Source organism: Trichoderma harzianum (genome assembly GCF_003025095.1).
Source record: "Trichoderma harzianum CBS 226.95 unplaced genomic scaffold M431scaffold_2, whole genome shotgun sequence".
NCBI classification, from domain to species: Eukaryota; Fungi; Ascomycota; class Sordariomycetes; order Hypocreales; family Hypocreaceae; genus Trichoderma; species Trichoderma harzianum.
The window spans coordinates 3,143,806-3,157,784 of NW_020209250.1; the positions used below are offsets into that span (position 1 = coordinate 3,143,806).

The 13,979-nt window shown below is 52.1% G+C and overlaps 5 protein-coding genes across 5 annotated transcripts; 3 read left to right on the forward strand and 2 right to left on the reverse strand.

The window, feature by feature from the left end:
• Nucleotides 1-229: 229 nt before the first annotated feature.
• Nucleotides 230-1,951, forward strand: M431DRAFT_308133 (hypothetical protein). Its single transcript, XM_024914199.1, has 2 exons — nucleotides 230-359; nucleotides 578-1,951. Exon 2 carries the CDS (start codon nucleotides 620-622, stop codon nucleotides 1,685-1,687), a length of 1,068 nt encoding a protein of 355 aa, XP_024779263.1. The 5' UTR covers nucleotides 230-359; nucleotides 578-619; the 3' UTR covers nucleotides 1,688-1,951.
• Nucleotides 1,952-6,952: 5,001 nt separating this feature from the next.
• Nucleotides 6,953-9,815, forward strand: M431DRAFT_504546 (hypothetical protein). Its single transcript, XM_024918485.1, has 4 exons — nucleotides 6,953-7,477; nucleotides 7,610-7,813; nucleotides 7,872-7,953; nucleotides 8,021-9,815. The coding sequence occupies exons 1-4, from the start codon at nucleotides 7,229-7,231 to the stop codon at nucleotides 9,346-9,348; spliced, it is 1,863 nt and encodes a 620-aa protein (XP_024779264.1). The 5' UTR covers nucleotides 6,953-7,228; the 3' UTR covers nucleotides 9,349-9,815.
• A 1,034-nt stretch (nucleotides 9,816-10,849) lies between these two features.
• On the forward strand, nucleotides 10,850-11,245 carry M431DRAFT_76763 (hypothetical protein; the record flags this gene model as incomplete). The annotated part of the gene is made up of 1 exon (XM_024922497.1): nucleotides 10,850-11,245. One exon carries the CDS (start codon nucleotides 10,850-10,852, stop codon nucleotides 11,243-11,245), a length of 396 nt encoding a protein of 131 aa, XP_024779265.1.
• Nucleotides 11,246-11,552: 307 nt separating this feature from the next.
• M431DRAFT_308422 (hypothetical protein) lies at nucleotides 11,553-13,195 on the reverse strand. The gene has a single exon (XM_024914202.1). It carries the CDS (start codon nucleotides 12,832-12,834, stop codon nucleotides 11,812-11,814), a length of 1,023 nt encoding a protein of 340 aa, XP_024779266.1. The 5' UTR covers nucleotides 12,835-13,195; the 3' UTR covers nucleotides 11,553-11,811.
• Nucleotides 13,108-13,788, reverse strand: M431DRAFT_308263 (hypothetical protein). The gene has a single exon (XM_024914201.1). The coding sequence runs from the start codon at nucleotides 13,673-13,675 to the stop codon at nucleotides 13,382-13,384; it is 294 nt and encodes a 97-aa protein (XP_024779267.1). The 5' UTR covers nucleotides 13,676-13,788; the 3' UTR covers nucleotides 13,108-13,381.
• Nucleotides 13,789-13,979: the final 191 nt, after the last annotated feature.

A 13,979-nucleotide genomic window follows, 5' to 3' on the forward strand; every position in this document is an offset into this window, starting at 1 on the left:
GTTCCAGCGCACAGTGGGCCCGTTTTTTCCCTGGGGGCGCCCGGCTTGGGTTTTAGAAGGCTGCAAGCATCTGGGGCGTGCGGCTAGCAGTCGCGCCTTGTATCTCGTGCCTGCGCATGTACTCAGACTCGTACACACGGCCTTCATAATCGCTTCAGTCGCACCCTTCCAATCCTTTCCCTTCTCCCTTTCTTCCTCAAAGCAATCACAACAACGCAAAACCGTGCAAACGATTCACATCGGGAATCATCTGTCACAGTCTCGATCGTCGCGCCAGCCCTGCCACCGAAGCCCTTTTCTCTTCTTTCCAACATCGCCTTTGTTTTGCCAGGCTGTCTGTCACTGGTTTGCTCCTTTTGGTACGTACTCCGCAGGCACCCCTGGCCAGTGACTCAACCCCCTTTGCCAGCAAAACTTGCATTACCGCTGCTCGAGCATCACCGCCTCTTGCTTGCTTGCATGCATGCGTTTTTCTTTTGTTTTCTTTTTGCCTTCTTCTTCCTTGTTTTGCGTGCGCCGGGCGAAAAACGAAAAAGTACATATACTGACCGAGTCGCCTCCCTTGCCGCAGACTTAGCTCCCAAGCATTTGCAAATCCCGGTAAAAGAGAAAGAAAACAATGGCTTCTTTGGCGACTGCTGCCCGTGATATCCCCCAGGCCTCCTTGAGCCGAGACAACTTAACTGCTGTAGCGGCTCGGAGTGATCCTGCGATGACTGTGACACGATCTCGGGACCTCCCGACCCCTCCAAACTCCATCTCTCCCTCCTTGCCGGCCCACGGCCTCAAGGCCCAGCTTCAGAAGGCCAGGCTCGACCCTATCGACTCTGACTTGGATCTTCACGACAACGCCAGCGGAAGGTCGCTGTCCCCGGCGCTTGAGTCTGCAGGCGCCATCACCAGCTCCATGCTGGCTAAATACCACCTGCCCGAGATTCTGCTAAACCACGGACCGCTGGCCATCCGCCACATCATGGGATACCTTACCACGTCAGTTCCTGGATTTTCTGGCATCCCGCCGACCAAGGCGCGCAGGGTAGTTGTTGGTGCGTTGGAAGGACGTGGTGGCGAAGGTCGCGGTGTCGATGGGGACGTCGTCTTCGAGAAAGTGGGTTGGGGAAGATGGGATGCGCGCCGACGGGGACAGGCTGCCCGACACCGTCAAGCAACTCCGCCCAGCGGCCCATCCTCGTACACCGCTGGAATCCCAATTTCTAGGGTCAGCGGCCGGGGCTTGAGCCTGAGCAGGGCGAGGCTGAACATGGCCGGGTCCAACGGCGGGGATTCGGTGCACTTCTCCCACGACGACCACTATGACATCTCCATGATGGAGCACGAGGCCGATAAGATGTCCATGGATGATGACTCTGCGTCGGCTTCCTGCTCCGAGGCCCCTGACGATGATGTCGCTATGAATGATGACCCGGAGGATGTGACGGACGACGAAGACTGGGCCGCCGTCGGAGCCGCCGCTCTGCGGGCCGACTCATACCCAAACATGGCCGCAGCCTTCGAGTCCGGCCTGTCCTCCAACACCTACGCTGGCGGGATGCGCACGCTGCCTTCGACCTTTGGAGGTGTGGCGCATCCACCACAAGTCAAGATTGACTATTCTGCGTTCCCCGGTCCTTCGGACGCTCAGGAGCGCGAAGCTGTCGAAGCCCTTCTTCGACTAGGTTCTGTATAATACCAACTGCATGCACGGCGTTTGCTTTTTTTTTTTATTTTTCCTTTTTTTAATCGGGTGGGCGCGGCTTGCTTCTTTTTGGGTTCCCACGGTGGGAGGGTTTTCACTCGGGTTCTGGGTGGGCTGGTTGGCTGGACCATGGAATACGTGTCACGCAATGCCCGGGGCGGCGTCCCGGATCAAACCCTTTCATGCTCATGACGACACGGTTGTTCTGCACGCATTGATGTTATGTTTTTGGACCCTTTTACTTTCGATACTCCGCACGCGGCATGTTTCTGTTTTTGCGTTTTGGCCCCTCATCTTCCCCTCCAAACTGAGGGGAGGATCACCACTCTTTTCCATCTGCCTAGATGGGGACGAGCCTTGGGCGGCTCGCATACCTCACTGCGACCCTAGCCTATATCGGCTTTCAATGGGACTCTTCAAAATGAGGAGAGAAAACGGACACACTGATCCGAGTCACCACCAGCACTCGCTATTGGGATATTTTCTGCCTGGATTTTGGCAACTAATGCCCGTCATGCATGTCGAAGAGCAGTGTCCTTACTGCTTTGTGGCACAACCCGCATACCGGAGAACTCTTATACCCTCGTCTCACGACGAAAACTTTTTGGGTCTTCCCTCGATGGGATGACTTGCCCCCTTTGCCCATTTCATCTTTTTCCTATAACGGGCTTTTTTCTTGCACATACAGATTTTTTGAAATGAAAAAAACTTAATAATACGGCGCTTCCCGAAAGCGCTTGGCTCTTCAACACACCACTCGCGGAAGAATTTCCAATCTGCCATGGCTGCCCAATGGCGGCACTTCAGGCTCGAGATGCAACAATTCTCCACTTCAGTTGCTTTTTATTTTTATCTTATTTTTCACACTCCCTTGCTTGATATTGCACAAGAGGAGAGGGGATTGGTTGGCTTTATAGAAATGGGAATGGCATCATGACGGTGAAGGACTGGGTGTTGGATTTACGTGGAGAAAGAGGTCACAAATGCGCAAAGCTGAAAAAAAGAGGAAGTGAGGGGGAACAACAGAGGTGACGTGGCTTCTGATGCTTGTCTCTTTACAGAGCCCCTCAAAGAGAAAGATATATCTCAGTGAGGGAAACACAAAGAAAAAAAATAGTATTAACCGAGGACTGGCATTGCCAGATGGGCTCCTAGCTTCCGGTCTCATTGAGGGACTCGATTATATAGAATGGAAGTATTGACCATTTCCTCAAGTTTTGGCATTTCTGTGGCATCCAGTGACGTGCTTGTGATTGATAATTGATTCAATGTTGGTTGTGCATGTCAAGATGGCTTACTGTTGGAGGTGGAGCGGACTGACTATTGCTGCTCGTATGCAGCACACAATGCATGCCGGCCAGCAGAGGCACAAAGGCAATAGCGTGGCGCTCCTGCAGGGAGCTGGGCTGAATAGGCAAAAAGGTTTGCTGGCAAGATGCTAGGAGGACGCTCGCTGAGTTGTCAGCGCAGATGAGGCTACGATTTGCGTACGAGCAGGGAATGCAGATGAAGATCAACGAAGGGGGGGGGGGGAAGAAGGTTGTCGATCAGGATGCGAGAGCCGAGGAGGGGTCCTTGAACGAGACTTTGGAAAAGGACATGTTGAGTGTATGCGTGTGCAGGGAGAGATTAACATGATGTGGTGGCATGATCTGGTGTTGAGAAGAGAGAAAGTGGAACATGATGGAGAATATGATGAGTGATAGTAAGTATTAATAGCTTTTGTGTAAGCGTTTTTAGTTGATGCCTTGCGTAGAGACGACGTGATGGGTTTAAGAACACAGCCGTGGGCGTTTTCGGTCGATGTTTTGCGTGGGGACATGATGGGTTTAAAACACAACCATATGCTCATACTTATGCGGGAGACATGAGGGGAAGTGAAAAGAAGATGACAGATTGTCACATTTGGAAAACAGAGAAGAAGAAAAGAACAAGAACAAAAATCTAGGATTACCTCAAGGATTGCACATGTAAGCTTAAAAGATTCCATGCAAGTAAGAAATGAGCAAGATGAATGGAAGGATGATTAGATAACAGCTGGAGGGTCTTGGCGAGCAATTGCGTTACGCCCGGAAGGGCTGGTGCCAAGACATTGTCTTTTTTGACGAGATAGTTGGCCATTCTGATGTGATGGGACGGAAGAAACGCTCCTGTTGGACACGGGATAATAAAGGTGCGGATTTGAGACTGGTTTGAGGCTCGGGTTTATGGCGATACGTTGGATACGAAAGGTCTACTAATACTGCTGTTAGGTGATGGGTGATGGTAGTACAGATACAGGAGTAGTAGTAATACGGAATCCTTCCGAATTGCTTGGCTGTTTTTCTTCCATTTTATTCGAAATCTTTGTTCCTATGAGAAAAGGAATTGGTGAAATAGAGCTATACTATCATAATGTGCCTATCTTGATATCTGGCCTTCTTTCGAACCTCCGCCATGACTAACAAATTGTGTAATAAGCACCTCGGAATTCTCAAAAGACAAGGGATCTTTTCTCTTCTATTTTTTAGGTTCGATGCACTGCCACCATCCTCGGGGAAAGGTGTGTGTAGCGGACAATGTATGTGTGTCATTGAAGAAAGTAGGAGCAGGTGGCGGCTCCTTGGCAAAGTGGCAATGTTTCTGGGCATTACGGAGTAGTGGGTTGTGCCCAGCTGGAATGGCTTGTCTTGGCGATAGGGGGAATATGGAGTCGTTTTGATGGGAACGGCCTTTTTGGTTTACCGAGGAGGGGTCACTGTTTGTGTGTGTATGTGCAAAGACGAGGGAGGGAGAAAGGAAAAGCAATGAATAATGAATCATGTGTGAATGCCCGGGGGGGTATATGTGTGTTCCAAGTATCAGTATAAACTGCACAATTGGGTTAGATGAGTTTGTGGTTTGGTTATTGAATGTTGGCCAGGAGAACGGCCAGAACGGAATCGGAAACAGCGGTTTAGGTGATGCAAGAGCAGCAACATTTGATGATATCTACGGACTTCTGCCAGGTAGAGAGACCCTGGCCAGCATAGAATTGACATAGACCTCCTTCCTAGTCCATGGCATTGGGCCAATCTGATGGTATCCAGCATCCATGTGTCAGATACAGTCCATCCTGTATTAGGTAGTAGATACCCGGACAGACATCAAGCAGCGTCAGCATCAGGTACGAGTATGGGGTACTGCGTACAATTAGCCAGGCACAGGCGCCGGGCCAGGGTCCTGTACCAGTGACCGGCTGCACGGATTGCTCAATCAGGAAAGGGGGGTCAACAGGACACAAAGAAAGGCCCCAAGATGCAATCAATTAGCACTTGGTTGCGCCGAGGAGGATCCATTCATGTACCAACAACAGCTGGTGTAACTCTCTGGATGTGAGAAATGATGGTAATAATAGCAAAAGCTGGCTACTCGTACTGGTAGTGAGCGTAATGTATAGCCACGGAATCCAGAGAGAGCGTATATGTATATAGCCGAACGTTATCTGGCTATCGGGATTGGTCGGAGTTCTCTGGGTCCGTCAGGCCGCCAATAAAGGAGCTGGGCCACGTTTGCACTCTGCCGTAGTCAATCGACTGAGAGCGAGTTAAAGTCAGATCGCAATTTGGCACCGGTTTCCGTCCCCCATTGCAAATGACCCCTGGTCCACCGAGCCACCCCATCTAAGGCCATGCCTCAATCGTCCAGCGATGCTACTCGAGGTGACTTGGAGCGATGCAAGCGATGATACCGGAGGCAAGTTCAGCACTCCGTACGAGCACATGTCCCGACGAGCTGAACCGAGACCCAAGGAACAAGCCGTTGTCGATCAATGCTTTCGGTATTCGGTACGCGCGAGCTGGCTGCGCGTGCAGCAGGCTTGAGCAGGCTAGCGGCTTTATCAATCTTCAACCTTCTCGCTGCTGGTCCCTTGCACGCGACCTGGCTGAAGGGAGAGGCGCTGACGCGGTGCTCAGACGCCAAACGGGGCGCTAGAGTTTGATTTGGGGAACATGACAGGCTAGTGTCGTCTCGGCGAGCTTGGCTTTGTCTCTAATGCGGCGGAAAGCTTGATTCAGGCGTCTCGAGATATGCATAATGTTGTTCCGACTTGGCGAGCATACATACGAGTACATTTACAGGTATACTGCTCATCCCTCCATCAGCTCCATGGGCATGTCATGTCATCCGCACATGGCCTGTTGTTTGGAAACGACAAGCTCAACCGTTGAGCCAAATGAACAGGCTAGAAGATAAGAATTTGCCACGGCCAAAGCAAATTGAAGCGTGGTGAGACCTGCGGCGGGTATAGGTCCTGCGCAGGTATTGCCGTAAAGGAGCACATCTGATAAGACGGAGGGCCAGACTCCGCATACGATTTCGTACCTGTTTCCAACTATTTCGTACTTGGTGCAAATTACTCCGTACGGGAAAAAAGAGCACCGCTTGTTTGCTTTGTTAGGGCCGCGTAACCGTTAGATATCGAGGCAACTCGCGGGTTGTTGCTGCTGCTGCTGCTATCCGTTGGTTTGGATGTTGTCATTTCCATCATGTCTGACAAAACGAGGTTCGTCCCGTCTTGTCTATGCCGTCTGAACCGGCGGTCCCTATTTTCATTGATGCTTTCCATTTCCATACATACGAGGTACCTGCAGCATAGGTGCCACCATACTCGTACCTGTATGGATATGGATGCATGCACCCATCCAACGTTTACTGTACAGTACCCGTATTAGTATCTGTATCACGCATGACAGACAGCATGACGGTACAAAGTAAAGTACAGTAGCACTGCCTCGCCGTAAATGCACGAGAGTAAGCCGACGGGAACCAGGAGACAGTAGAGAGAGGGAGAAAAGGAAAGAATTGGACAGTGACAGACATGTGCCATGGCTCGAATCGATTTACACAAAAGGTCGGAGTGAGCGGCCACAGCGACAGCAACTGCGACCAGAGCGACGCTGGCGAGGGCCACGAGGCCAATCGAGAGCGCTGGGTGGGCACCGCGCCAAGGATGCCAAGTCTTGGCATTTCTTGGCATTGTATGCGCCGCTGCTCTCCGGTGGGCTGGACTGCTAGGGGTTACCTGTGGGGGACCTTGGGAGACTACCAGAGTCCGCCTGTCAAACAAGTCTTCCTGAGTCCCCCTCCATCCGAACCCGCTAGCCCAGCAACGCCAAGAAATGCCAAGAAATGCCAAGAACGCCAAGAATTTCCGCTTGGCCCTCTCGCGCCTGCCCAGGCCTTTGTGTCGATGTAAAGGGAGCCTCTGCCCCCAGAAAGCCTCGACCAGAGGCGCGAGTCTTTTCCCCCGGAACTTGCGTCCATCATAATCCCATATTTCATATCCCGGCATCCCGTATCCCCCAGAAATTCCAGCGTCTGCCTTTTCGAGATAAAAACGCCCTGCAACCGCCCGCCCGCCGTTGTTGCGCATCCCGAATCTTGCATCTGCATCTCCCCTTCTGAAATTTTACTGCTACTGCGCCCAAAGCGCCTCTTGGCCCCTCCCCGAAGATCGCGGCACCTCTGGTTGACTTTTCTGCTGCCCCACCACCAACAAGCCCCCCGACAATGTCGGCCCAAGTCCCCGACCAGGCGTCGGCTCTGTCGCCCAGCCATGATCACAAATCCGCCTCACCAACTGATGCCTCGTCCACCACGAGCCCCAATGGCAGCACCAGCACCGGCAACAATGCCAGCAGTGCCTCGTCCAACGCGCAGGTGTCGCCGTCGCTTGGTGACGCCGTGGATGCGCCCCGGCAGCTCGTCTGCCGCTGGAACCAGTGCGGCTTGAAGTTTACCAACGCCGAGACGCTCTATGTAAGTGATTGACTGATGGATGATAGCATGGTAGCTTGGTAGCAGACATGAAGATGGTCTAGCTAGTCCTGAGCTTACTTTACTATACACTTTCTTATGCGTGGATGATGATGCTGACCAGATCTCGTGCAGGAACACATTTGTGAGCGTCATGTTGGTCGCAAGAGCACAAACAACCTGAGCCTCACCTGCCAATGGAACTCTTGTCGCACCACCACTGTAAAGCGTGATCACATCACTTCTCACATCCGTGTTCACGTCCCTCTCAAGCCTCACAAGTGCGAGTTCTGTGGCAAGTCTTTCAAGAGACCTCAGGACTTGAAGAAGCACGTCAAGGTACTTATTCTCCATGTTGGCGACAGTCGAGTTCTAGTTGACTTACTCATTCTCCTAGACCCATGCCGATGACTCGGTTCTCTCCCGACCTGGCCAGGACAACCAGCCCGGCATGAACTACAGACCACAAGCTCCCAAACGTGAGTACTCTGCAGCTTTGTTTCACTGTCTCGACCTTTCATCGCCACTAACTCGAATATCTCTTAGCCCCTAGCTATTATGACCACAACGGACAGATGCGAAGCCCTGTCACCGGCTTCCCTCAACCACATGCTGGCGGCTATTATGCTCCTCAGCCGTCGACCAACTATGGTCTCTACTTCAACCAGCAGCATGTCAACACGGCACCCCGCTCTGAGCACATTGGCTACGCTGCAAGCTATGACCGCAAGCGCACTCATACTCATGAGATGGTGGACGACTTCTTTGGCAACGTCAAGCGTCGCCAGATCGACCCGACTTCCTATGCTCAGATCGGACGTTCCCTGCTCCCTCTTCACAACGCCCTGTCTATCCCCAGCGGACCCATGGCCGCCACCGAATCTTACTTTCCTCAACCGGCTGGTCATGCTGTAGGTCACGGTGTGGTCCACGCCGCGCCTGCGCCCGCGCCTACTCAGAATCCCTTGGCTCAGCAGTACTATCTGCCCATGCCCAATGCAAGGTCGCAGAAAGACCTAATTCAGCTCGACCAGATGCTAGGGCAGATGCAAAATACTGTGTACGAGACCGCTCCTCAAATGACCACAGGAATGCACCCCCATGAAGGCCAATTCGCCGGATACCGCAGCACACCATCGCCAACTACCCTTCACCGCGGCCCAGATGCCATGCACGTTGGTGCTGATGGCTACCACCAGCCTGTCTCAGCAGCAAGCATGGCATCCCCTCTGACGGCCATCTCGTCTACCGGCACCCCTGCAGTGACACCACCGTCCAGCGCCATGTCATATACTTCTGGTCATTCCCCAAGCCCCTCTGCCTCTTCGGGATTTTCACCACAGTCCCGCCACAGCTCGACTGCCTCATCCATCATGTATCCTAGCCTGCCCACAAGCCTGCCGGCTGTTAGCCAGGGATTCGGACAGTCCACCACGGCAACGCTGGGCCCTAGCTTTGACGCCGGCGAGCGTCGCCGATACTCGGGTGGCATGCTCCAGAGAGCTCGCGGCGCACCGCCACGATCTGTCGAGGAGCCCACCGGTGCAGTCACTCCCAAGGCAAGCGAGTCTACCCAATCGATTGGATCTCCCTCCTCGGAATCATCAGACATCAGTGATGGCACCCGCGAAAAAGAGGAACAGTACGAGCGATGGGTAGATAACATGCGGGTGATTGAGGCCCTTCGCGAGTACGTCCAAGGGCGTCTCAAGCGCGGTGACTACGAAGACGAGTATCCTAGCGTTAGCAAGATTCGCAAGGATGTTGATGCCATGGACCTCGAAGGCAAATCCAGAAGCCCGCTTGCCAACGAGCGCCCCATGTCCAAGGAGAGCAACCCTCTATACCCTGTCCTGCCAGTTCCCGGTACCTAAATCATGTGCCCAGCTCATGAGATTGCTTGTATGAGGTGGCTTACTTTTCTTCTCTTCACATTTTTTTTTCATATGGTACCATGTTGGTGAAATTTGACGGATCAAAATGACGCACTGCGACGTTCATGGCATTTGGCGTATGTGATACTAGGTTTATTCTCTATTTATTCCCAATGTGTACGATTCAGGCTGGTGAAAGGGTTTTATATACTGGTGTGGGGAACAAATTCAAAGGGAATAGTATGAAGTGAATATTATAAGCTTGACTGTCCCCTGATGGCTGTACCTCGTAGTCAAGTGCAAGATGAGCTGTGTGCATGTAGAAGAGATGTATTTACCATGCTGTATTTTTACTAAGTACGTTTCACATTCTATCAAATAGATTAGTAGATATCTAGTGCCAACAAAGGGCAATAGAATCTTTGACTAGCGGAATACTGTGTCTATTTGCACCGAGTACTTCTCGCCAGAGTCTAAATTTAGAGACAAGGTGTCTCAAGCAACTCACGGGAACAAGCATCGTCATTTCTTAATCACTGTGCAACCACCGCAGAGTACACTGACGCAAAAGGCAATTCCCGAAAACAACGTTAACTCTCGGTGACGTCCTCGACGGTGGTGACGGCATTGACAAGATCAGGAAAGACCGAGAGAAAGGAAAGAGTCGGATCCTCTCTTGGCGAACCGAATGAGAACGTTGCTGATGTTGGTGCGGCTGTTCAGGTCTGGAACATATTAGTATGTAAGAGCATGCAGCCTCAAGCCAAGTAGATGCCCGTGCAGTGATTGACGGAGCGGGAGATTCTAATTTTGGGGCTGGAATGCGGCTGCAGAGTCGAGTTACACAGATGATGCTCAGATGGGGAGAGTCTGTGTGTACTTGCATTTACATTATGTAAAAAGAAGAAGAGGAAGAGGCAGGAAGGCCAAGAGAAGGAAGAGGCAAAGAGGAGAGTGACAAAAGGGCCGAGAATGTTTAAGGAATGAGGAGCTGGAATTGGGTGTTGGCAAGTAAACGAAGGAAGGAGCACGAGGCAACGGGAAGCCATGAGGAGAGCAGGGAAAGAGCCGGTTGTGTCTCGTCCGATGTTTCTCTCATAGCCCTAAGCTACTAAAGTACACGGACCATATCTCTATTCATTCTTCTTCCTATTCAAAACTCTCAACAAATCCGCTGGAAAGCCCCTTCTCAATTCTCATTTAACTCTCCTAACTGGATCTCTTCATTTTCTGCTTTCTCCTGGGATTTTCGTGTGCAAAAATCTGCCCTTGTTTGCGTCTTTCCGCCTGCGCAAACCAGAACACCGCACTTCCTCCCGAGACAGAAACGAGTGTTGGTTGCCCCAGACTGTCTTTGATTCTGAGACATTTGGCTTCCCTTGCAGGTAACTGACGGTGAGAATAAAAGCCGACGGGCCGCCGCCTGCGCAAACGAAACCAGCGACGTACAAAAAAAAAAACACAAACAAGCAAAATCAGAAAGAAGAAGCCCATCATGAAGATGCTTTCGTTTGCCGCTCTCTCGGTGCTCGTGTTGGGCGCTTCGGCCCTGGTGGCGCCGCCGGCCCCCCCCCCGGCCGACAATGGGTGCTGCTGCTGCGACATCAACAAGAAGAGAATCGACTGCGACAGGTCGATCCCGGCGTCGGAGTGCATCTGCCCCCAGGTCGTCTGCCCCGCCGGCGCGCCCACGTTCACGCACGGCACGCCGCCGAAAGCCACCCCGCCGCCCACGCCGCTGCCGACTTACAAGCAGTGCTGCTGCTGCAATCCCAACATCAACAAGATTGTGTGCTCGCTGAGGCTCGTGGAAGACTGTATCTGCTTGGCTGTGGCGTGTCCGACGGATGCAAAGACCATCTTTGTCAAGCCAACTGGCGTTCCGACTGCTGCTTAAGAGTATTCGTTGTTGAGCCGACTTGCCTGAATCCTGGACCGGGGACATGACATGGGGAGAGAGAAAATCCAAGGAAAGGCATTGTTGATGGTGAATGCACAACACGCGTGGCAGACTGGCCGAAAAATTGAGAATTTACTGATGGGCGGCTTTGGAGCTGACTGAAACTTGAGATGGGGCATGGCGGATGGGTTACTTGACAGTATTTACACCGTTTCTATTCAACATTGAATGGAATTCTCTATATAATTGTTAGTAAATTTTAACCGCACACCGCGGCCATGGTTGCATCTGATAGCCACGAATGTTGTAGAACAAAATCCAAATGCTTTTTTTATTGATTGAGTAGTTACACTGCATCATTGTAAAATCATTTAGGTATGCTACTCGGGTGCTCCCTCTAATTCCTTAAGACACAAATATGTGCTCAAGTTGGCACGGGTATGGCCCTACCGCTCTTTCTTTTTTCTTTTACCCATTCGTCGATTCTCCCCCCAGTATTAAATTCCAACTCCCAACACCAACACCAATACCAACAGCTAACAGCTAACAATATCAGCATTTCATTACATTATCAAAACATTCCTAAACCGCGGCTTGCCGGCTTCCAGGCTGTCGATGGCCTTCTTGACGTCGCTGAATTTGTACCGCTCAATCATGCACTTGACCCCGTGCGTCATGGCGAACTGAATGGCCTCCTCGCTATCCAACGCATGGCCACTCGCCCAGCCTTGCACGCTGGCGCCCTTCATAATCAGCGTCACAGTGTTGATATCGACAGAGCCAACCGGGGCCAAGCTCAGGATCTTGCCATTGGGAGCGAGGCCATCAGCCAAGGCGCCGACAACCTTTGGATTGGGCGCCGTCTGGACGATGATGGAGGCACCGCCCATCTTGGCCAGCTCGGCAGGACCGTCGGCCTTGCCCGTGTCGATGTAGTGGTGCGCACCCAGCTGCTTGGCAAACGACTCCTTGTCGCTGCCGTGGGACAGCACTGCCACCTCGTAGCCCATCTTGCTGGCAAACTGGACGGCCAAGTGGCCCAGCCCGCCGAGACCCTGGATGGCGACCAGGCGGCCCTGCTCGACTTTTTGCTTGCGGATGCCGTTGAAGACGGTGACGCCGGCGCATAGCAGCGGTGCGGCCTCGGCAGGGTCGATTTCCTTGGGGATGCGGACTACGGCCTCGGCTCGCAGCAGGACGTATTCAGCGTAGCCGCCGTCGCGGGACACGCCGTTGATGAGCTCGTTCTTACAGTACTGGAACTCGCCGCGTTGACACTCGCGGCACACGCCGTCGTGCCCTCCGTGCCACGGCCCGCCCACGCGCTGGCCCAATTCGAGATTCTTCACGTCGGAGCCGAGCTCGACAATGTCGCCGACGATTTCGTGGCCTGGGATACGGGGGAAGACGTCGCCCATGTGGCCGTGTGCGACTTCCATGTCGGACCAGCACACGCCGCAGGCGATGACCTTGACGAGAACCTGGCTGGCCTCGGGGTGTTTTAGGGGGACATCTTGGAGCTCGATGGGGGAGTTTGGCCCAGTGAGGACAAGGGCTTTGTAGGTTTTGGGGAGGGAGGGCGTCATTTCGAAGTTGTTTTGCTTATGATTCACCAACTAGGTATTGTATATGCCTGTCTTTAAGCTTCAAAAACAAAGTGCTGACAGACTTGGATTGAGAGACAGGGAGCTCAAGTTTGAAGAATTTGAATGTGCCTGAATGACAGCTCTCATGGCACAAACTTAAATTGGGAATGGAAGCTTCCTAGATATTTATAGCTTTTCCATTTCCTTATTGCCAGAATTGCTTTGCTACAAGGGCATTTAACAATGCCCATCGACCCAATGGGTCAAGCTGGTCTCCTCCCACTTGTACCACAGCACCGGCATCTAATCAGCCGAAACAGCGGTTCAGCTCTGCAATATCCATGGAAACTATCAAAAAGTTAAAAAGCCCATATCATCCGGGCGAGCTTGCTAGACGGAATGGGAAAAGAAGGACAAGAGCTAGTGCGACGGGCTGAAGTCAGTGTGACTTCACCAGTGGGGTTGGCTGAGTGCTCTGCAAGGAAACTGAGCTGATCGGAGGTAATTGGGGATAGGAGAAGGGGGGAAGCGACATATAGGATCTTCCTTATCTTCTATATCTGCGTTGTGCGCGAAGAGGTGGGAAGCACTTGGTTGGTTGCGAGCCGGGGGTTAGTGGCTTCTGTGTCTTGCATTTTGGTGTATTAGTGATTACTGGGATCGAGATTGCGACATTGGGACTGACACTGCTTACTTGTCTATTTTCCCCCGATGTCCGATTTTGTAGACTATCTGCTAGGAGTCGAAATGTTTTCTTTCTAATACGGAGACTTGTTGGTCCTAATGAGATGAGTGGAATTGGTTTTCTTCTGTACGCTCTTAGTTCTAGTTGTATATGCATTGTCGGACGACTCTCAGCTCTGAACTTGCAACCATCCCCATATGTTCCTGTGAGAAGCAATGGCTACCTAGTAGGAAAACATGATTTATTACAAAGGATTCGTACCACACCCTATTACTCATGTAGCTATGTATGCGCAAAATCAAGATGCCAACACCTTGGCGATCTCTTCTCTTATCTTCAACTTCCCCCAAAATCAGGAAAAAAGCTCCCGGGTAGCCTTCCATCATAGAAGCCCATCTATGACAGCGGGGAGGCGAACTTGGCGAAATCCCCCACGGCTAATCCTCGCTCCCACCCATCT

Excerpts from the sequence above, each read along its gene's own strand:
- M431DRAFT_308422 (XM_024914202.1), bottom strand. The coding sequence starts at position 12,834 with ATGACGCCCTCCCTCCCCAAAACCTACAAAGCCCTTGTCCTCACTGGG.
- M431DRAFT_308263 (XM_024914201.1), bottom strand. The coding sequence starts at position 13,675 with ATGCATATACAACTAGAACTAAGAGCGTACAGAAGAAAACCAATTCCA.
- M431DRAFT_308133 (XM_024914199.1), top strand. The coding sequence starts at position 620 with ATGGCTTCTTTGGCGACTGCTGCCCGTGATATCCCCCAGGCCTCCTTG.
- M431DRAFT_504546 (XM_024918485.1), top strand. The coding sequence starts at position 7,229 with ATGTCGGCCCAAGTCCCCGACCAGGCGTCGGCTCTGTCGCCCAGCCAT. Across the intron at positions 7,478-7,609 it reads CCAACGCCGAGACGCTCTAT|GAACACATTTGTGAGCGTCA; the intron begins GTAAGTGATTGA and ends GATCTCGTGCAG. Across the intron at positions 7,954-8,020 it reads CAGACCACAAGCTCCCAAAC|CCCCTAGCTATTATGACCAC; the intron begins GTGAGTACTCTG and ends AATATCTCTTAG.